The sequence below is a fragment of the Mesocricetus auratus genome, unplaced genomic scaffold (assembly GCF_017639785.1).
Source record: "Mesocricetus auratus isolate SY011 unplaced genomic scaffold, BCM_Maur_2.0 Super-Scaffold_100004, whole genome shotgun sequence".
Lineage (NCBI taxonomy): Eukaryota > Metazoa > Chordata > Mammalia > Rodentia > Cricetidae > Mesocricetus > Mesocricetus auratus.
Genome location: NW_024429189.1, coordinates 28,842,392 through 28,866,470, shown reverse-complemented (window position 1 = coordinate 28,866,470; position 24,079 = coordinate 28,842,392). Strand labels below are relative to the sequence as shown.

The 24,079-nt window shown below is 38.0% G+C and overlaps 1 protein-coding gene across 17 annotated transcripts in view; it reads left to right on the top strand.

Annotated features, from left to right (window-relative positions):
* Baz2b (bromodomain adjacent to zinc finger domain 2B) overlaps window positions 1-24,079 on the top strand; it is a 203,370-nt gene that overhangs the window by 106,054 nt on the left and 73,237 nt on the right. For 13 of the 17 annotated variants that reach the window (XM_040745420.1, XM_040745413.1, XM_040745412.1 and 10 more), the window contains 3 exons: window positions 17,031-17,219; window positions 22,342-22,506; window positions 23,416-23,609. In XM_040745420.1, the coding sequence (XP_040601354.1) occupies window positions 17,031-17,219; window positions 22,342-22,506; window positions 23,416-23,609 (548 nt within the window). The remainder of the gene's footprint in view (window positions 1-17,030; window positions 17,220-22,341; window positions 22,507-23,415; window positions 23,610-24,079) is intronic. The other 4 variants (XM_040745418.1, XM_040745416.1, XM_040745410.1 and 1 more) reach the window with 2 other exon arrangements.

Below are 24,079 nucleotides of genomic sequence, written 5' to 3'. Positions count from 1 at the left end.
AAGAGCTTAGGTAAGTCAGTACCAGCTGCATCATCAAAGTCCCATGCATCCCTGAAGCTCTGTGGTAGCTCTGCCAAACAGTCATTACTGGTTTCATTATCTTCCAGAGGAGTTTTATGAATCCTGTAAGTTTCAGGAGACATCTGAGCCCTGCAAATTGCCTTTGCTTTTTGAGTCCCTTGAGTGCCTATCCTCCTCACAGGAGGGAATGTATGAGTTGGGAGGCAATAGCTACAGAACATAGCTATTTTTACCTCTTATTATAAGAGCACCAGTCTTTTGGTAAGGATAACAGCTCTCCCAACTTAGTTCCCAAAAGCCCTACCTCACAACACTGTCTCATGTTCTAGCACTAACATTCTTATGTCTACTACTTAGAAAAAGCACGTGATTGTTATGTGTCAGGTGGTTGTGACAGGCTGAATTTAGCAGTTGTGTTTTGGGATTCTTACCTGTTGGACTTTGGTTAGAATTTGTGTCAAGTCAGTTAAAGATAACATAAACCACTAAAAGTATATTAAGCAGAATGAAATTAAGCTAATTGGGTACTTAGAAAACTATAAAGTAGCTGACTCTGATTCCCATGACTGGCTTAATATATTGCTGCCTAACTTACCTGTTAAGGAAGTCATTTCTGGCCCAATTCCAGCTACTTTCACAACTACTGACTTCAGGGTTGTACCATTTACCTGCAATGCTCCAACCCTCTGTCCTGCCCTCTCCTAAACAAACAAACAAACAAACAAACAAGTGGCTGGCCTGGGGTTTGAGGCAGAACGATGACAAAGTAGAGGCCTGCCTGTGGTTCTTAGTAAGTTCCAGGAAGACAGCTCAGACAACTTGGCAAGTATCTGAATTCCAGAGGGCCAATAAAGTATTTCATGGGTAGAACACATGCTTAGAAAATATCTGAGTTCAACCCAGTACTGAAATAGAAGCGGTGAGGAGGGAGAGAAGAGAAGGAGGGAAGCGAGATGAGAAGAAGACAGGAAAGAGAAGTCATCCTGTGTCTATGTACTCACTCATTTCCCAGCATACTCTTTGGGTCTATGTACTTACTCATTTCCCTATATACTCTTTGTGTAATAAAATAATTAAGTACAATACATGCTTAAAGAAATAGAGCTTTTAACTCTTACAGGAAACGTAAATATTCTTTTCTTTATAAAGATTATTAAGAACCTTTCAAGTCCTTCATTCTTTCTAAATAGTATCATTAATTTTTACTTGCCGACTCGTGTTTGTGAGTATGAGAAGATGCTCCTGTGTCACCCATCCTAAAAGGCGGACATTCCCCAAGCCTTCTTTCCAGACACTCTTCTGCCTCCTGCTGTTTTCTGGTCCAGGTTTTGCAGTCCTGCTTTCTCAGAGAGACAGCACCATGTGCTTTCTGTTTCCTTGCATTGAGCATGTGGCCACCCCCAGAGAGCCTTCCCTCCTCATAGGCCACCACTTAGCAGTTGACGGCTGACCAGTCTTGCCTCCCAGGTTCCAGGCACCACTCTAGGGTTTTATTATTATTGTCATCATTTCTCTAGCTCCTGCTTCCTGTATTTTATTCATTTGTTTGGTTGGTTTGTTTTATTTGACTTTGATTTGAGTTTAGTTTCCATATGGATTGCTTCACTTATAAATGTGAATTCTCCTAGGTCTTGGTTCTAAGGTCTTTTATCTCTTGGCTCTTTCTTCATTTAAATGTACCTGAATGAAAACTGTGAATTTTCTCAGATCCTAATTGTATATATTTTGTATGAATGTTTTATAGACATGTCAACCTTAACATGCTGAACGAACCCAAACGAAAAGTTTTCCTTTTCTACTAAAATCAATTTTGTTACATTCATTCTCATTCATTTAAATATTAGAGCTACTGTTCCGGAAGTCCAGTGACTTCAATCGTATTTTTTTTCTTTTACTCTCACATATTAATCCCAGTAGTCCTGTTTACAAAATAGAGCTTCTGCCTTCTTTCTAGCCTACTGTCACCTAAACAGGTGACACCAGAGCCAGTCTGTGTCATTGCAGTTCATCCTGAGTGCTCACTCCACTTCTTGCTTCGTCAGTTTTAATTCATTCCTCATAGAGCAGTGAAGGTAGTAAACAAAAATTCTCACTTTTCCTTAGTTATAATTTACATGCAGTAATAATTTCAACATTTACTTACAGTTGTTTTATAAAGATATGTGGTGGGTAGGGGATCGAGGGTGGATCTGGGAGGAATGGCTTGAGGGGAAGTCAATATGATCAAAACAGATTGTACAAAACTTTAGAGAATTAATTTCTTAAAAAGCCTACAAGGCCTGTTTTGAGTGATTTGGGCATTTGGGCAAGTAACCTCTTGCTCCATATTAGAGTTTACTCACCGTAGTGAAAAAACTCCAGAATTCTGAGACCATTCAGTTCATAAACACTAGACTATGACAAGCAGACAAATTTAGTTTGTCCTCTGCAATTCACGATGAAATAAATACACATAAGAAGAAAACCTATGTGTACTCATGTAGCCCCAGGTTGTATCCCACCCCTTTGGGTTCCATCTTTTATCTCTACCCTGGCAGTCACTGCCCTGCTTTCTTTCTGCCCATTTTTACTGTTTCTGGGCTTCTATGTAAATTAAGTCATGTGTACTTTTGATGCTTGTATATTTCATAATTCTTTTTAAAGTAGTTGTATCATTGCTTATATAGTAGCTCATTCTTTTATCTTACTAATTATATTGTTTTATAACTCTGCCAGAATTTGTGTAATAATTCACTTGATGATAGACATTGTAGTGTTTTAGCTTGAGGCAATTATGAGAGTTCAAGTTACAAGCCCTTGTATTTACACATGTTTTTATTTCTCTTGGGTAAATCACAGGATTGGGATTGCTAGAGAATAATCTAAGTACATGCTTAGTTTGAAATTTGGCAAGTGTTTTTCTAATGTCTGTAACATTGATTCTTTAATTCTCTAAAAACACCTTGTATCAATTAACACTAGGTAGCTCCTATGCTTAGTATGTCATTAAAGAATATTTTAAACCAATACAGTTGGTATATTATGGCATGTGTCTAGCTTTGATTTTGGTTTTTAGTTTATTATTTTCCCTTTCTTCCCATGCATCACTCTACATCTTGCTCGCTCTCAAATTCATGGTCTTTTTTTTTTGTTACATACATACACACACACACACACACACGCACACGCACACATACATAAATACAGACTGCTCAATCTGTATTATGTTACTTGTATGTTATGATTTCAGAGATGGCCAGTTGCTGTTGTCTTTCTCTGAAGAGTGATGTTTTGAGCAAATTTGCTCAGTATCTTCTTGTTATTCATATACTTTCTTTCATAATACATTTATCCAGATATTCGCTAATTCGTGATAGAGCTTGCCTTTCTTTCCAATCTGTGTATTCTTCTTTCTTTCTTTCTTTCTTTCTTTCTTTCTTTCTTTCTTTCTTTCTTCCTCCCTCCCTCCCTCCCTCCCTCCCTCCCTCCCTCCCTCCCTTCCTTCTTTTCTGAACTTTTGATGTTCGGTACAATATTGAATAGAACTGATAATAACAAACATCATTGACTTTTGAGTATTTTTCATTTAATTTAGAATTGATTTTGTCACATGGTTGCATCTAGTGAGATGCTGACACAGCCTTGATTTTTAACTTGCTAATAAGGTGAAGTAATTGACTAATTTATTTATATGGTAAACCATTATAGCATCCAGGGACCAATTTCCAATTAATCATGGTGTATTGGTCTTTTAAAACATTGTTGATGTGATTTGTTGAAATTCTATTAGGCAACCTACACAAGTTCTCACCAGGGTTATTGCTCCATTTTTCTCTTCCTGTCATTCTCTGTTGGAAGTTATTTGCAACAGTTTTGGAAGAGTATATAATTGTTTTTACTTTTATAAATGTTTGATAGAATTTAGCAATCAAGTCATCTAGACCTTGATGTGTGTGTTTAAACTTTTGTTATTACAAACCTTACCTTGGATGAGCTTACTGGTTGGTCACTTTTGACATTCAAGATGCCCTGGTTTTTTTTTAAAGAACCAAGTGTGGGCCTTTGCTTTATACTTCAATGATTTATGTCTTATCTTTATTATTTGTCTTTATTAGTTTTCTTTCTTTCTTTCTTTCTTTCTTTCTTTCTTTCTTTCTTTCTTTCTTTTTGTTGTTGTTGATCTGTCTGCCTGCCTGTCTGTTTATTCTGAGACAGCATTTCTCTCAGTAGCCCTGGCTGTCTTGGAACTCTCTACACCAGACTGGCCTCTAACTCAGAGATAAATCTGCTTCTGCCTCCCAGGTGCTAGGATTAAAGGTATGTATCACCATAACCTGGTCTTTTCCTGATTTTTAAAGTTAAAACAAAAAAAAGAGAACATTTGTTTGAGACCTTTGTCCTTTTAAATGTGTATTTAATGCTGTGCATTTCCTTGAATAGTATGGCCATAGCCGCAACTTGTACAGTTTTAAATATTGTCTTATTCCATTAAAATATATATTTTCCTTTGGTTATTCCTCTTTGATTAACAGGTTTTATAGAAGTGAGCCATTTAACATGTGCCTTTTTAAAATTTTTGCTTACTTGGTTTTTTTGTGATCAGAAAATTCATTCCTGCTGTCATATTCTTCTGGTCACTATATGCTGATAGTCTTTGCAGACAAGCTCCTATTGGTCTCTGTGTGTTTGAAAATGCCTGGGTCAGTCAGCAAAATGTTTTAAGCAGAAACTAGTCTCCTACTTGTGGTTTCCCTGCCTCTATGTTTATCCCTCCCTTCCGCTGTTCTGCCTGCTTTGGACTCTGTTGTATGACATGTGAGACTCTGCTTCCTGAGTCAGGCTTCAAAGTGTGTACACCAAAACAGGATCCAGCCTTTAAGACTAGCTTTCTCTGTGTTCTTTGCCAGCTGCTCTTCCATTCATGCAGAGTACTCACAGCTAGGCATTTGGGCCTTTGTTCTGATTGTGGTTACTCACCGGCATTTTACCCCTCCAGATTCCCAGGTGTTTAGTTCGAAATTCATGTACCGAGGCTTGTGTTTGTTTAGTTCCACTGGTTTCCATAGCCGCTAGGAGGTTTATGTAGCATGATTGGATAGGGAATCACCAACGCACACTTCTTACCCTCTTTGTGTTCACATACTTTCCTTTGACTTTCTTTTCTCTGCTTTTGGATACTTTCTGATAGCTTTTGTGTGTGTGTGTGTGGTGGGTGTGTGTGTGTGTGGGTGTGAAGCTTACAAGGGAAAGCTGGAGGTCAGTTCACTTGACATTCCTCAGGGGCTGTCTGCTTTGTATTTTGAGGCATGGTATCTCACCTAGGGCTTGCTAAATTGGTATGCTGATCAGCAAGCCTGCTGGAATCTTCCTTTCTTTTCAGGCACACAGCACTATGTCTAGAGCTAGGAATCTAATTCAGGTCTTCACACAAGCACTTTGCTGACTGAGCTACATACCCAGTTTCTACGTTGTTGTTTTTTTTTAAAGGGGTTCTCATATGGTCTATGCTGGCCATGAAATCTGCTCTGTAGTGGAGGTTGATCTTGAACTTAAGATCTTCCTGCTGCTCTCTCTTCCAAGTGCTGGAATTAGAATAGTACACTACCTGACCTGCCCAGTGTTTTTCCTTTTTTTTTTTTTTAATAAGTTCAGATAAAATCTCGTTAAAAACAATTACCACCTTGTGTAGGATGGTTGTAGCAGCTTCAGTCCTCTTCCATATTTCATGATGTTTTCTCAAAGGAAAGTACTGCTTCAATTTTTTTTTTAAACCGAGGTCCCAGATTCCAGAGACTCCATGTGATGTAGGCAATGTAAGCATCATATTTACCTGGTAAAAATGCTGGCACTTATGGAAGGGGCACATGATACAAACCAGACGATTCAATGCTAAGGAGATTTTAATGGGGATTTTTATTGGCACTAAGATACTGGAAGGAAGAGGGAGTAGAGCCAAAGAAAGGAAAGAGCTGCACATTAGTCAGTCTTTAAATATAGCTTTTTCATCTGAAGCAAATCTTTCCCAAGAGCTTTTGAGGCATGAGAGTCATCAAATTAACCTTTTCACATAGCCAGGTCGAATAAGATGTTTCGTGTATTTCAAACTGCATAATACATAAGGTTGCGTCCTTCACCCGACCTTGCCGATGTCATCACATTGGTCTGGTGCTCTTCTCATTCTGATCCACTGTATTTCAGCCTCCCGACCTTTCACTTCTTCAAGTGTAAAGCTCTCTTTTCTAGATCAGTGTCTAAAGTATGTGCCCATCTTGTCTGAAAAATCTTCCTGTGTCTGTTTATTTCTCATGCTTTGTCTCAGCTATCCAGACACAGTATGACAACAAAGTTTGTGTCCCCTTGTCTGGGGATGCAGGATGCATCGAATTAAACATTATTTCTGAATGTGTCTACAAGGTTTCTTTGAGATTAGCATTTGAATCTGTGGATTGAATAGAGAAAAGTGACATTTCTAGTATTGGTGTGTGTTATTCAATTCCTCAAGGCCTGGACAGAATGAAAGATAGAAAACTTGTTTTCACTCCTTGCCTGCTTGATTTGAGATGTCAGCTTCTCCCATGACTCAACTTCATCATTGCGTGCTTGCATATTCTCTCTCTCTCTCTCTCTCTCTCTCTTGTTTTCCTCTTGGACCATCAGAATTTTGTTTGCTGATTTGTCATAATAAATCATTGGTTCCTTCATGTTCCATGTCTCTGAAGAATGTTGACTAATACTGACCTTAATTATATATGACTCCACTGATCATAGTGTCTAGGTAATTGCTCTGCTATTATCTACCCCTGTACCTATTAATTTCCTCCATAGAACTCTTCACAATATGTAATTATACATTTGATATTGTTTATTCATCCTTTCCCTATGTCTAAAGGGCAAGGACTCTATCTGTTTGCTTCTATAGTATGTGTCCAGTTAATTCCTGGTGTAGAATGCATAAAGAATCCATTATGGAAGAAAGAGAAGGAGGATTGAACTTTGTGGGACTAGGACTTGAAAATTAGGAAGTTAATAGTTTTCTAGATCTTTCCACCATCTTTCACAATCTAATGAAGTGATGCAATGGATGTCCTGAAGTATCAGCAATGCCCCAAAGATACCAAATGCCAGGGTCCTGTAAGGTCTGCTTCACACCGATTCTTAGGCTGTGTGAGGATGAATCTTGTTACATTGCTAGGTCTGGAGAGATGATTCCGTTGTAAAGGCTAGGCTCACAAACAAAGGTATAAAATGTATTGCATTGTTACATAGCATCATGAAGCATCACAGAACTGGCGGTGGTGTTGTGATTTCCACAGGCAGTGTAAACATGGAGTGATAGACCCAGATTGATGTGTGGTGCAACACGACTAAGGAATAACAAAACGATGAGTTTTCTTACTGTGGTTTCATTGTATTGAGCATCTTGTCTAAAATTATGGACCAGGAAGAAGCAAGACGTCAGGACAACCCTTCAGGTTTCCTAAGGATGTAACACAAACTTGCAAATAAAATACTTCAGTGCCGGAGTAGGGAGGGGGACGACGACACTACAAATTTTCTAGGCTGTGCTGTAATTGGTAATTTCGAATGACTGTATTTATTCCCAGCCATCTGGTCATTTGCAAGAAAACTTTTACACAGCTTCCCTTATTTATAAAGGCCCGAGGCCCTCTAGGATTTCTTTCTCATTTGTTCCCAATCAGAAACAAGTGCTCAGTGTGCTTGCTTTATGGAAGAGGATGTGACATTTTACAAAGGTGAAAGGGAAGTTTCCGAGCTGCTTCCAGTTCCTTCAGGGTGTAAAGTAAAGTGCTTTCAGAGGCTCCCACAGGAGTGCCACTCATGAGGATACTGGGTCTTTCATCATCTGAGGTCCAAGGGGCTGAGGAGAATTCTGGCTGCAACAACAGAATAGCACACAACAAGCCAGCATCATCCCACCTATGTGTCGCAGCTCACCAACACATCCATGTGTAATCCTTAACTGTGAGGAACAGCCAGAAGAGGTGCAGACAGTGTTCAGGTCATTGTGGGCTGTTAGCTGTGCGCTCAATGCTGGAGGTGTCGAACTTCAGTGTCTTCACTCCAGCTCTCTAAGACAGTGAATTCTACACCTGTGTCTTATCTTTTCACTTCTACATCTATTCTTCTGTTTCTGCCAGGGCATATTCTTCAAGTAAATAGAAAATCTAAAGGGATATTTGATGGAAGTATCCCAGATGTAGCAGAAAGAAGGCCTTTCTTTTCAGATATTTTGAAGAACTGTAGAGGAGGTAACCGAAAAAAAAAATCAGAGTCAAATCATCTGCTTCAAATTCGTTGACACCGTGAAACACATTTGGACCATACAAAAGAGCATGAACACCACAATGTAGCCCTGCTCATATGTGCCTGAACAGCACTGACAAACTGAATGGCTTGGTGAAGCTGGATCAGATTCCAGTAAACAACCTGCAGGTCCTCATCAAAGTCATGAACAATCTTTCTCTAAGACCTGTTCCAGGGAAGCAGGAGAGAGACCAAATAAGTCACCCTGCCAGCATCATTTGAATTTTTTAATCATTTGAATTTTAAAATCTTTAAATCTATTAATATTTAACATTGTTTATATGGTGAATATACATTTAGATGAGTTAGAAGTATTATAATAGCAGCTTTTAGGTACTGAAAATGAATGTTCATTAATATGATTCTTATTTAGAATTCCTGTGCCCTGTTTCACTTGACCCTTAGTCAATTAGGCAATACTGTGTATTTGCAGGGCTTAATCTCAGGGGCCAGCTAAGCACCTGACGTAAGTCAGATCCTATTGATTATGCATATATTTCACTTGACAGTACAAGGAACACATAACTAAAATGACACCATCAGGTGACGATTGTTGGAGAATGTGTCAGTGTTAATGTATCAGACAGTACTTCAGTGTGTCCCCCACTAAAAGCAGCATCCTAGAGAGTCCATAGCTGGTGTTTCTGAATATTGTTGAAAACTGTTACTACACGGGAGTGGAAAATAACTTGTTTGTTTAGTTCAGCACTATTTGATACATATGAGTAGAGCACTCTTTTTCAACTGATGAAAAATATCAGTTGACTGTGCTGAAGAGGCAGGGTAAAAAACCAACTCTGAGACACATTTAAAAAGCAACCATGAGTCAAAGGCTCACTACGGGATGTGAGAGAGCTTCTCTAGATGTTTCGTAAATAAAGCCAATTTCAGGATTTACATCATACACGGAGAATTCTTATATTACTATTTTTCTCTGTAGTTGCTTTGCTAATTTTGTAGATTTCTCAGATCTTTGATGAAGGCTTTCCATTGTCCAACATTCATTTCTCTATTGTGTGCATGTGCACACATGTCCTGAAAGCAGAGGATAAATGTTGGGAGCCAGCCCTTGCCTTCTACTCTTGTTTCTGCTCCAGCACAAGGCACTCCAGGCTACAGTTGTGCAACTCTTGCATCTTTCTGTCTCATGGGTCCTAGTATTGAATTCAGCTTACCACACTTGCCCAGCAAGCATGTTTACTCGATGAACCATATCAATCCCAGTTCCCTCCCTCTCATCCTCCCATACTCCCCCCCACCAGCTACCCCCCCAACCCTTCCGCCATCCACTCCCCAGGGAGGGTGAGGCCTTCTATGAGGGATCATTAAATCTGTCAAGTCATTTGGGGCAGGGCCCTAGGCCCTCTCCCGTGTATCTAGGCTAAGAGAGTATCCCTCCATGGGAAATGGGCTCCCGAAATCCGTTCCTGCACTAGGGACACATCCTGGTTCCACTACCAGAGGCCCCATAGACTGCCCAGCGCTCCTAACTGACACCCATAGGCCTGGTTTGGTCCTATGTTGGTTTCCCAGCTATCAGACTGGGATCCATACTCGGGTCAGCTGTTTCTGTGGATTTTTCCAGCGTGGTCTTGACCCCTTTGTTCACCACTCATCCCTCTTTGAAATTGAATTCCAGGAGTTTGGCTCAGTGCTTGGCTGTGGATCTCTGCTTCTGCTTCCATCAGTTACTTGATGAAGGCTCTAGGATGACATTTAAGGTAGTCATCATTCTCATTATAGGGGACAGGCATTTAAGGTGGCCTCTCCACTATTGCTTATTAGGGTCATTTCTGTACGATTCCCTAGTGCCAGATTTCTCTTTAAGCCTATAAGGGACTGTGTATGTTTTTCTCTTTCGCTCGCTTTTTCAAAAGATTTATTTATTATGTATATATTATGTATATATTATGTATTCTCCTTGCATATATGCCTGCAGGCCAAACAGGGTACCAGATCTCATTACAGACAGTTGTGAGATGGTGGTTGCTGGGAATTCAACTCAGGACCTCTGGAAGAGCAGTCTGTGCTCTTAACCTCTGAGCCATCACTCCAGCCCCATGTATGTCTCTCTCATAGTCCTCATTGTTTCCTAGCTTCTTTGGAGGTGTAGATTGTAGCTTGGTAATCCTTTTCACTATGTGTAGAATCCATATATGAGTGAGTACATACCATGTTTGTCTTTCTTTAGCTGAGTTATCTCAGTTAGGATGGTTTCTTCTAATTTCATCCATTTGCCTGCGAATTTCAAGATTCCATTGTTTTTTTCCACTGTGTAAATGTACATTTTCTGTATTCATTCTTTAATCAAGGGGCATCTAGGTTGCTTCCAGATGCTGGCTATTACAAATACTGCTGCTATAAACATAGTTGAACAGATGTCCTTGTTATATGAATGTGCATTCTTTGGGTATATGCCTGAGAGTGGAAATGCTGGATCTTGAAGTAGACTGGTTCTCATTTTCCAGAGAAACCTCCATCCAAAGTGGCTGTACAAGTTTGCACTCACACTAGCAGTGAAGGAGTGTTCCCCTTTCTCCACATCCTCTCCAGCATAAATTGTCATTGGTGTTTTTGATTTTAGCCATTCTTACATGTATAAGATGGTATCTCAGAGTTGTTTTGATTTGCATTTCCCTGATCGAGGCAGGCACCAGTTTAATCAAGAGATCCAAATTAACGTCACCAGTGCCACATAGAAACATCCTGGGCCTTGAGCGTCTCGTTCTCAGAAGGGTCCGTTGAGTATCATTCTTAGTTATAGATTTTCTTCTGATCATTACGAAGCATTAGACACACTCAGATCTCTTTGGTTTGCCCATCATGAAACACAAGATAGAAATTGTAGCAACCTGAAGGAAGTTAAAAGCACAAAATTTAATGTAATATGGGATTCTGGAATCTTGGGAAAATGAATAGTGTTAATGGGAAATCTGATTAAAGCTATTTTGCCTATCTAATGAAGGGTATTTTCTTGGCTTTGAAGATTAATCTATGGTCATGTAAGATGTTAGCATAGGAGGGGCTAGAGAAGCATCTACAGGAACTTGCTGTTACTTTTGCAGTGTTTTTCCATATAAAATATCTCAAAATAAATAGTTGAAAATTAAAAATGAGCTAGGCTAGTTGTGCATGCCTGTAATCCCAGCATTGAAACTGAAGCAGAAAGACCTCAAGTCCATTGCCAATCTAAGCCACATAATGAGTTTGAGACAAGCCTGTGCTACATTATTAATCCCAGTCTCAAGAAATACAAAAGATGTGATCGCTCACACCTTTAATTCAAGCACCAAGGAGGCAGAAGCAGGTGAATCTCTGAGTTTGAGGTCAGACTGCCAGGACAGCCTGGCTACACAGAAGAACTCTATAAACCCTGAAAGACAAATGACTAAATTTGTTTGCACTTGTTACATCTTTCTAAATATTAAAACATAAAGCTTAAATGTCTCTAAATAAGAGAACATACTAATGAAATGATTATTTGAGGAGAAATGTTCTTCTTGTTTGTTTAGATTTTCGAGACAGGGTTTCTCTGTGGCTTTGAAGGCTGTCCTGGAACTAGCTCTTGTAGACCAGGCTGGTCTCAAACTCAGAGAGATCCGCCTGCCTATGCCTCCCAAGTGCTGGGATTAAAGGCGTGTGCCACCACCAGCTGCCAAATAAATGTTCTATCCATATTAACTGTAGAAGTTTTTTTGTTAATGCTCAAATTTATACATTGCTCATTTTGAGTTTCAAAATACTTAAACATTGATATGGATAAGAATTTTGCATTTTAACTGGTAATTACTCAGTTATGTTTGTTTAGATCGATATACACCATTGTTACATGAGATCTGTATTTGAATGAACTGCCCTTTTCTATGATTACCCTTGCTTTACAGATTACAAACAGAGACTAATTCTGCAATGATGTAAAATCATGTTGGCAATTTTAAAGAACTGAAGACATGGTGCAGCAACTTTGTGTAGCCCTGAGAGATTAAGAACATTTTGGCATACAGTAAAGCAGCCTACATAGTATCTTTGGTTTGGTTTGGTTTCTGATGTTTTGCCCACTTGTTCCTTACATTGATTCTGTTTATAATAACTTCTGGACTTTTCCATAGCAATAGGATACTGATGTTTTAGCTTTAGGACATTAGTTCTGTGTGTGCATCGTTCCTTCATGTTAGGTGGAAACTTGTTATCCACTAAGGTTAACGAAAGTGCTTATAATTACCATTCCTCATGACTGACGCTTTGGTATTTGTCTCCTACTTTTATTGAATTCATGTGTATCAAACTGGTGGACTTGGAAAAGTTATGATGACAAGTTTCCAGCATGTCATTTGAGAATCTTAACATTATTATTGTAGTTTTTTCATTATCTAAGTTATCCATGGTTACTTATCCTCAGTTAAAGGCAAAACTAAAGCAAAATAAAATTTGCATTCATAGGATGGAAACAGAACATCTTCCAGTTAGAGGAAGCAATATGGCCTTAGTCATCTAAGTTTACAGATACTTTCTTTTAGAAAACTTATTTTTAATCAACATAGTTTTATTTGGGGAACACATGCTGACATTAGGTATATTAATGTAGGAAAGTTTACTGTTCCAAAAGTAGAACCTTCTAATATTTAATAATCTTGTTTTGTATTTAGGGAACTAATAGATCCTACTTGACTTATGTTTTGTTTCATGTCCTCCTCTTTTGTTAATACAGAACAAGCTTTATTTTAAATGTGATTTATATTTTTAATTGCATTGGTAATAAGAGCCATCCTGCCATCCGTTGTCTATGATGAATTTAAAATTTCCGTGGGGGGCTGGGGAAATTCTTCAGTATTATGAGAACCTTAGTTGTGCTCTATTATAACCCATTTAACAAAATCACTGTCTCAGTGCTAGGGAGCCAAGTATTCATTGGCCACCAGGCCAAGGCAAACCATAGAGTTCTAGATTCAATGAGAGAACTTGTCTTAAAAAGTATGTTGGAAATTGCTGGAAGAAAATAGTGTTGAGCACACACACGTGCATGTGTACCCAGACACACACACACACACACACACACACACGAGAAAAATAATTCCCTGTGAGCAATAGCTTCACATTTTAAGATAGGTTACAGTGAGGGACCTTCTTGGTCATGGGGGCAGAGGTGTAATCCTAACAGTACTTTTGCTGTGTAAAAAGACTAAAGGTATAATACAGATATTGAATTAGCTTCTATAATGACTAAATGAACTTTAGTGAATGCCTTTTGCAACCAGAGCAGAGAAAAAGGTGATAAACATTTATGGGACTCGGGGTTAAAAAGATGTTATATTTTCAGTCATTTTAAGAACTACTCTTGATTAGTTTAGCCTTTTAAAAGACAAAATATTTAAAAACTTTTTGACGTTCCCTACTGTAGCTACTGAGATCTTTGTTTAGTGTTTTGTACAGAGTAGAAATTAAGAAACGGGGGTTAGAGAGATGGCTCAGCAGTTAAGAGCATTTACTGCTCTTCCAGCACAACTGTCTATAACTCCAGTTCCAGAAGACCTGATACTCAATGTAAAGCACCAGTGCACTTAAAAATATTGAGAAATGGGATTTTTCTTTCATTACTTTATATCCTAGTCAGGGTATGATATGAACAGATGTTTAATAATACGAATATTCAGAAGTGTACATCGTGATATTCGGGGACCTTTCTTGGGCAATGAGCAGTATTTTTCATGATAGTAAAGAATAGAAATGATTATGTAAAGCAGAAGTCACAGAGCAAGAGTATATTGGCTTGGCGGTTCTGAAGTGGAAGAAAGAGTATGACAAAAATGTGCAACAATTTCCTTTCTCGTGGAACCAAAGTCCTGGCAGAGAATCCATTTGCACTGAGATATTAAACAGTCATAGTGTGGAGGTAGGAAGGGGAAACAAGCTGTATAAAAGCTACATTTGTAGGAAGTAGAAGAAACCCAATAAAGACATCACATCTTCAGATTCTGCTTACATATCACTTTTTCATAGTTAAAAAATCTTTATTGTGGTCAGATACCTTGCTACAGGAGTACGAAGCACTCAGGAATTGTATATTTTCTGCCCATAAGACTCTAAGATTTAGCTCTTTTGCTTCTTAACATGTAATTATGTATTTCTGAATGTTTCTTATTGCTAACTAATTAGTTCTTATAGAATTGTTTCTGTCAGTTTTCAACCAATAATTTCAGCACTTCCAAAGTTTCATAATTTGTAAATTTGCCCCACAGATTTTGTTTTTATTATGCCATGGCTTTTATTAAGTTGGCAAGTAAAATTGAATACTACTTATTTTTCAAAGTATAAATGAGATGGAACTTGGGAGATAGCTCTGTCAGTAAAGTGCTTGCAAACAAAAGGACCTGAGTTTAAGCTCCGAACTCATATAGGAAACAAAAAATCCAAAACCAAAAACTTAGTATGGTTGTTCACATGTATAATCCCAGTCCTGGGGAAATGGAGACAAGGGGGTCCCTGGTCCCTGTCCAGCCAGCCTGTCCATCCAGTGAGCTGCACAACAGTGAGAGATTCTATCTCAAAGGAAAAGGTGGACGGTGCCAGACAATGACACTGAGGTTGTCATCTAGCATCCACATGCTTTCACACACACACATACATATACAAACACACACTTATTATGTCTTTACTTGTATGTAAATAATGGCCATATAGTCTACACAACTGAAATTTTGAGTTAATATCATTTGTTAGAAACAGGCAGAGAAGGAAGTGTATATATTGTATGTTGTTAAATCAAATGTTTGATTAGTACAACTGAGTGATGAAATTGATTTAACTAGACTGATTAGAATGGACACACAAGATTGTATGTATCCTTTACCAGGAATGGAGCACACACCTTCAATTCCAGCACCCAGGAGGCAGAGACAGCAGGTCTCTGTGAGTGGGAGGCCAGCTTCCAAGTTCCAAGGTAGACAGGGCTACATAGCGAAACCCTATCTTAAAAACAAGCAAGCAAACAAACAAGAACCCCACCAAACTAAAAAACAAAACCAAAAGCAAGCCAAAGGAAAAAACAGCAGAAAAACCTTGTGTCCTGTTCTTGTTCTCTCATCTCAGATCTTATGCACACTGTTCTTGTAAAAATCCTCTGAAGGATTTCCCTATGAGAGGAGTTCTTGCTTCTCTATATGGGGCACCTTCCTGAATCCAGACTGTTTCCTATCAAAGATACACTTGATGCAACCCATTTGACTATTCCTACTTTAATCAAAATTTTAGAATATTTTCATTTAAAATCATGAGGTTTTTTAAATCAGTCTTTAGGTTCTGCTTTCTTAAGGACCAGAAAAACAGAGCTAACATTTGATAGCTAAATGATAAACAAAGGTATTCTCATTGATAACTCACTTTTTTATTTACCTTATTACTATGTAAAATCAACGAAATTGTCATCCATTGTCACAATTGTTATAGACCAGAGATAATTTGTAAGGTCACAAAGAAACAGAGGAAGATAATGAAAGACCAGACTGCAGTAGTATACACGAAGTAGATGGGCCTTTCTTCTGATGTACTGGGAGATTCTAACCTAGAGCAAGCCCTTGACTACCATTCTCTTGTATCTACATCTGCAGTCCTCGTTTGTTTCACTAGTTAGCACAGGCCAGGCAGGCCTCCTTTTGCAGCTCAGGCTGGCCTAGAACTTTGAGTCCTCTAGCCTTAAACCTTCTGAGTGCTGGATTACAGGTGTGCATCTCCATCTCCATACTCAGACTTTTATTCATTCATTCATTCATTCATTCATTCACCCATTCATTCACCCATTCATTCATTCATTCATTTATCTATGTATGTATTTATTGATTCCAGGTCTCATTATATAGTCCTGACTGGCCTGGAACTCACTGTACAGCTCAGGTTGTCCTCCACTCATGGAGATCTTCCTAACCCTGTGTCCTGAGCCTTGGGATTCAAGGCATGCCTTCCCATTCAAAGTAAATTCTTTAAGGAGCCTAGAGTACTGGACTGTTTCATAACATTTCACAACAGAATAATAGTCTGTTTTCCTAGCAGGAAGCTTAAGTGTCCCAGTTATTTCCTGTAAGTAAAGGAAAGATTTTTTTTTGTTCTGCTGCTGACTGCAAATGTATTTGTGGATCCATTTAGAAATGCCATAATAAGTGTATTATGTGCTGTCTTTGGCACTATTTGACTACAGTGGCATAAGCTGTCTTTTGGGAATCAGGATGCTCTTCTCTGTTAGGGAACAGAGCTTTGGCTGTGCACGTGAAATCCATGGCTCTTTGCATCAAGTCTGATCATATGAATGATGACTTGGTAATGGAGTTGGGATTTGTGTCTGGTTTTCAAGGTTATATTCATAGAATGTTTTTATTTTTCTTAAGAACAAAAAAGTATGATGTGACATCAATGCACATGTATTGACAAAGAACCAACTTCTCTTCCTTAGGTCAGGTATGAGAGTTACTTGGCATCTGTTCTAAAATCTGAAATACAAGCTACTCAGGGCCTTTTAGTCATTTTGCTTAGTCTTAACAATGCTTTTGTGTTTCTAGAAACATTTAATAGGGTTTGAAGAGTAGAAATTGCAGAAGAAAACATAAAATAAAAATTTAATAGGTAAGATATTGTTGTAAACCTTGTGAATGCTGAAGCCAGGTAAATCTCATCTGTTTTATCTAAACAACTTTAAGTGTGTTTTTTTCCCCTCCCAGGACATTTATTCAGACCAGCTGGGGATCAGCCGTTTAACCTGTCCACAGTGTCGAGTGCCTTCCCAATGGTCAGCCACCCAGTCTTTGGTCTACATTCAGCCAGCTCAGGGCATTCAGAATTTGGTGGTTTGGGGACACTTGGTACACCCACAGCCTTAGCCGCACATCCCCAACTAACATCTTTTCCAGGTAAACATCTCCTCTGGTGTTCAAGGAAAGGAGGAAACCCTGCAAATGCTCAAGCAGTAATTGTTTGTTAAATTGAACAGCAAAGCGTAGTGTACTAGATTCACGGGCCCAGTTTTATCACATACAGATGTGTGTAAGGGCTGCAGCATATCTGGTATTCACTTGCCATAGAACAGAATATTCAAGGCAAGTGTTTATGGTGGATTTTACCAAATTGTTGTGTGTATAAAAATGTGAGGGTACAGTTTCAATTTTTCTCAGCTTTGGTTTCCTTTGGGGGAGCTCTGTGAGTGTATTCATATATGTACATATTAACGTGTATTTCTGTGTGTATGTTGTGCTATGTGCTAGGTACACATTTGGGAACGTATTTAGGGAAGACCAGAGATTGAAGACAGGAACCCTCAATTGCGATACTCCTTAATTTTGAGAAAGTCCTTTCAATGAACTCGGAGCTCACTGTTTCCCTAGGCTGGCAAGCCACCTAGCTTCAGGGTCTCTGTTTCTGTTCCCAGATGTGTGCTTGGCTGTTTATATTTGCTACATGGGATTACTCTCTGGTCCGTATGTTCTTGTGGCAAGTAATTTGTCCACTAAACTATCTCTCTTGTCCCCTGTATCTAATAATTTAAATTAAGTATTTAGTTTGTCTTGAAATACACTCATGGTAGAGTACTTGCCTAGCATATGTGAGGCCCTGGGTTAGACATCCAGCACTGGTAAAAATTTTCCTAGAATCTAGCTTTTCTAATAACTCCTTAGGTTTTCATTTTTCTCTACTTTGTTGGGAAAATGAGGCTGAATCTTAAATTTCTATACTTTCTCCTATATGAAAACTATTTCCAAAGCATGTTTGGAATACATGTTTTCCACAGCAGTTATGCAGTTGGTCCATGTGCCTGGTCAGGGCCAGCATGACATGGAATTCTTTTTTGTTTGTTTGTTTGTTTGTTTTTGTTTTTGTTTTTGTTTTGTTTTCTAGACAGGGTTTCTCTGTGGCTTTGGAGGCTGTCCTGGAACTTGCTCTGTAGACCAGGCTGGTCTCAAACTCACAGAGGTCTGCCTGCCTCTGCCTCCCATGTGCTGGGATTAAAGGCATGTGCCGCCACTGCCCGGCCCAGTGTGACATGGAATTCTGTAGACTGTGGTCACATAGTTGAATTCACATAAATTTAAGTCCAAACATAACATTAATCTGCACAATATAGTTCAGTTTTATTAAGGAAGTTTTGTTTCCTGGGATAGCAGAGCTTAGTTCTAGCTAGAAATTGATCTGAATTTACATCTGGCCTTGGGCAAATCTCTGACCTCTTGCAACCAGGTTTTCAAATATGTAAACTGAAAATTGTAAAATCCCCTGCTTTCTAGGGTGGTGTAAAGGTGTTGCTCGCAATGTCTGGCATGTATAATTAGTCTAGAATGGCTAAGTATTTCTATTTTTTTCCTGCCCACTTTGGTAGCACAGTACCTACTGAAACACAGTATCTTTTGAAACACAGAAAACCAAAACCTAAATGGTTACAAGTGTGTTTCAAGTATTTTATCATGAATCACATTTATTTCATTGTGTTGGAGAGGGGATGGTGGGAAGACTTTATGAATAGACAGTGTTGACCAAGTCTGAATATTTCCTTTAATATATTAACATATAATTGTTTTAGACAGAGTCTCACTATGTAGCCCTGGCTCGCCTGGGACTCTTCTGTGTAGATCAGACTGTCCTCAAACTTGCAGAGATCTACCTGCCTCTACCTCATGTGCGGCACCATGACAGGTTCATTCTGCTTTTAACATGGTTATTTAGTATCAGGTATCAAAATCAAAATATAAATAGTTAATGTAAATAGTTATTGATATCTTCAGTACTTTAGTTTTGTGATGATTTATAGTACTACTTTAGTTTTATGATAATTTATAGTACTACTTTTGAACATTTCTAAACTAAAGTATATTAAATTTAAATACTGAAAAGGTGGTTAAAGAGTATTAAAAATAACTTGTATGGGCTTTTATAAGATATCTCTAACATATAAAAACCAGCTTAAGACAGCTCAATGGGAAAAGGTGCTTGTTGCCAAATCTTAGGACCTGAGTTCAATTTGTGGAACCCACAGGATTCAAGGAGAGAAATGATTCTGTCTAGTTCCCTTCTGACTTGTACATGCACTTGACATTCATGTACATACATGTGAATGAACATAAGCACACATACACAGAAAATAAATGAAAAATATTTAAGAACATTCTAATATACAATTAACGTAATTCTTGAACCCATAAGGTGTTTTACTCATTTTATTGGTTATGTGCTGTTATGCAGGAACACACCAGTACAATATATTTTGTGGCTTACTAGAGACAGGTACTTATAAGGCAGAAGCATTAGTGATAAAACATGCATATGTGTATGTTCTTCTTTGCCAAATGGCTAGAGATTATCACTGATCTTAGAGAAACCACTTTGTTTAAATTACACTTCGGTGCAATAATTTAAATGTATAAATTCTCTATAATTCATAAGGGCAACAAAATGGCCACTTCAGAAAAAAATGTCTCCCATAAACACAAGGAATTCACAAGAAGATATTAGCAATTTTAAGTAAGGTATAATTTCTTTATGAAGTTTATTTACATCTGAAGTGTTTTTCGTTTCAAACAGCCAATGCAACCTTGTGTAATGGATATTAATATGATCAAAGTTTAATTTTACATTAAAATAGTATTTTATGAAAAATACTTACAATTCTTGGTTTTTACATTTTTACATTTTTTACATTTAATGCCATAATTTTGGGATGTTTTCCATGTATGAGAGATGTTTAAATTCTGCCATATCAAGAGTCAGGCATGCAGGCACATGACTGTAATTCTAGAGCTTGGCAGGCATAATATCACAAATTTGATGCCAGTCTGGGCTAAACAGTGAAACCCTAGTGCCAAAAAACAAAGAACAAGAAATCTACAAAGAAATGAACTGCATGATAAAATTGAGATTCAGTGTATACTCTAAACTATTAGCATCACACCTGGAAATGATTGTTGTGGCTGCAATCGTGTTTCTTAGGGACTTTGACTTTGCTTAGGCTTTCAACCTGTACCTAACTGTGTTATTTTATATTTGATAAGTTAGCTTGTGATTCTATTTATTTTCTCCAATTTGAAAACTGCATAAACTTTTCACTGAAAAGTTGTAATTTCCTGTGAAATAATATTAGAGATTTATCTTCATTTATGGCCATTTTCTTTATTTTATCTAATCTTGTATGTTTGTCTCTGGGATGTCACATCACTGTTAACTTATATTTTTCCTATTATTTTCTAGTACCCACTGCATATTTGATTACTATTAATATTCTGCGTTTTTCTGAGTTCGATTATATCTTCACATTTAAAATCTTATGCTTTGACTATTGTCTTCTTAGTTGTTTACCAAATCTTTATATCTAACCTTAAGACTTTGGTCACAAGTTAAATGAAACAATTATTGTTGGGAAACTGCAGTCTGTTTTTGTCAACTAAGTGGAGACTAAGTTGCAAACCTGCAAGTAGGAATGGTGTGTGCAGATAACCCCTCCCCCCAAACACACTCCCCTCCTTTTATCCATGTAAATACAATCCAGAGAGTGGTTGAATGACTGATTGAGTAACTGAAATTTTCAGTTTTTCTGCTTCAAGTTCTAGTTTCAGGCTACCTTTCCACCCCCCACCCCCCCACACACAGGTTTTCTCACACACACCTTGGTTTTCTCTCACACACACACCCTGGTTTTCTCTCTGTGTAGCCCTGGTTGTACTAAAACTAACTCTGGACCAGGCTGGCTTCAAACTCAGAGATCCCTCTGCCTCCCCAGTGCTGGCATTAAAGGCATGGACCACCACAGCCAAACTGAACAGACACCTTTACATAATGAAGGCACATTCCTAGAACTTCCTAAAGACTACTGTGGTGTTTTCTTCTCATTTTCTGCATTTATTCCAGTCAAAAAATAATGCCACATTGCTTAGGAGACTGGTATGAAAAAGAACTTACTTTGAAATTTAGTGAATTACCAGTTGCAAATTGTTTCAAGGATGTGATATGAGGGTTCTTTGAATGATTTCCAAATCTCTTTTAAATCTTCACTCTTCCTCGAAAAAACATTTTATAAAAATTGACTTTCCTCACTAATAGTCTTAATGAAGAACTACTGTTTGAATATCTGAATTGCATTTTATTATCCTCTCCAATTGTTTGATATGTATTAAAAATCACTGTTGTGTATAATTTATGAGAAGTGTAAAGGAAAACTTAAGCTTTCCGTATCAATTTTAAAGCTAGAAGCTTTATAAGCCTTTTTTCGTGTTTCTTTGTTTTTGGTTTTTTTGAGACAAGGTTTCTCTGTGTAGCCCTGGCTATCCTGGAACTTATTTCGTAGATGAAGCTGGCCTCAAACTCAGAGATCCACCTGCTTATACCTCTTGAGTGCTGGAATTAAAGGCATGTGCCACTACTACCTGCCCTAAGCCTAACATTTTAATGAAAAATTACTAGTTTTGAAATTTCTCTTTGAGAACGTACTTCTTAGTCTAAAGCCAAAAAGACTTATTATTTAGGGTTCTATATTTTTGTTTTTATTTGACTACAGAAATACTTCATCCCTAAACGCATTGTAGATATTAATGTGATTTTTACCCACCACCCCCCCAGGTTTATATTGTCTATAATTGGAGGAAACTCTTAAGAGGCTTCCAATATGAGCTTCAAATCTAAAATCTTGAAATAGATCAATACAGACTAAATTCTTTTCCTTATTAGTTTAGTAAATAGATGATGTAAGTTATTAAGTCAAACGGTTCTTTTCCTATTCTAAGTTTTTAACAGTTTTTAAGTTCTGGAAAACATGGTCTTTTTTAGCTTGAATCTAGAAAACTGTTAAGGGAAGATTCCTGAATAATGGCCTAGTAATAAGGGAGGATTATACAAATTACCTGTTTACAGTTGAAAAAAAAAAAAGATCAGAACTATGCGACGAGCAATTCTATTCCAAGAGAAACTTAAAACATTGTTTGTGGAATAAAATGTAAAAAATAGTCACTGCATCTTTTTGAAAATTAATTCAATTTCTTTTTGTTTGGTTTTGAGGTGCAGAATGGTGGCGAACCACAGATGTTCACACTCGTGCAGGAGCACCCTTCTTTCCACCATTACTGGGAATTCCACCACTGTTTGCTCCTCCAACCCAGAATCACGATTCTTCATTCCATTCAAGGACTTCTGGGAAGAGCACTCGAAACGGTCCTGAGAAAGGTACTCACATGAGCATGAGTATACGATAGAATGCTTCTCAGATCATTTTTACAGCCTTGTACTGGTTGCTTCTCTGTCATCTTGCTTGGTCCTCATAATAATACACATCTGATTTTACAGCCAAGGCTCAACACTTGTTCTAGGAAATACTGCTTATACACTGATGTGTAGTCAGGATCTGAACCTAGTCCTACTCCTCTCCCCTCTCTGTGTCGTTATCTCCATGTACCAGACTTGATAGTTGGCTGCTGCTTCTCAACCAGTATTAGTTTTGTTCAAGCCAGTCCCCTACTACTGTGTCATTCTTTAAGCAATCAGCATTTCTACAGTTTCTGAGTATTGATATGACAGTATCTAACTACTAACTAGATAGCCCATTGTGGGTTTTTTTTTCCCTGTACATTGGTGTTTTGACTGCATGTGAGGGTGTTGGGTATCCTAGAAGTGGAAGAGCAGCCTGTGCTTGAAACGTCTGAGATATGGCTCCAGCCCTGCCCAGTGCTCTTTTAAATTGAGTGTTTCTAAAAGCACAATACTTACATATTATTTATTTTCTAAACATGTTTGTATTCACAAAGCTTAGTGCTAGTTGAATTTAATATGTTCATAATGTTGCGTGATGGCCACTCTCTATCATACTCTAAAATTTTATCTCCAAGAATTCGGTATCCTTTAAGTAACCACCTCTCCCTGGCCTATCACATCTGTTGCTTGTACCTTGTCTCTGTAGTACTCAGGAGTTGTTCAAGTAGAGGAACCATATGTGACTTTTAGGGTCTGGGATTTTAGTTTTGTTTATTTGTTTTGTTTTTGTATACTGTCAGCTCGACCTATATTACACATGCCAAGAACTCTATTCCTTGTTCTGGCCAAATAAGTTCCCATTATATAAACATGTTTATTTCCTAGGTATAAATGGGTCAGTTAATGGAAACAGTGCATCTTCTGTACTTGGTGTCAGTACATCTGTACTGTCCACTCCTGCTTCAAGTTCCATGGGACAGAATCAAAGCACAAGCTCAGGTGGAGGAAGCCTAAAATGTCATCAGGAGCAAAGCAAAAATCAGCCTTTGGACGCCAGAGCCGACAAAATCAAAGATAAGGTGAGCTGTCTCTTTAAGAACAAGGTCATTGTGGGTCAGTATATATGGGAAACTGTAGAAATGTATATTTTACAAGTCAGCCCCCCAGACTGTGTGGATTAATTTCCTATTACCAACTCCTGTTTCTGCAAATGTATATTTTGATAGCATAGTGCTGATATTAAAAAGATATCTTGGGCAATTAAAACTCACAGTACCTGTACAAATAAAATGTTTGATCATAATAGTTATGAGTTGAACTTTTGTTTCTTTTAGTTCTTCAGTGGTGGGAATTGAACCTAAGAAACTAAGCTTGTATTGTACCACTGAGCTATGCTTCCAGCTACAAGAGAACTCGATGGAGACATAGTAGATGTTAGCTGTATTCTAATTGCTTTACATATCCATTTCAATTTTCCCTGTACCTTGTGTGTGGTGGTTTTTAGTACAAATGGGAAATTAACACCAAAATAGTTACCCAACAAGTGACT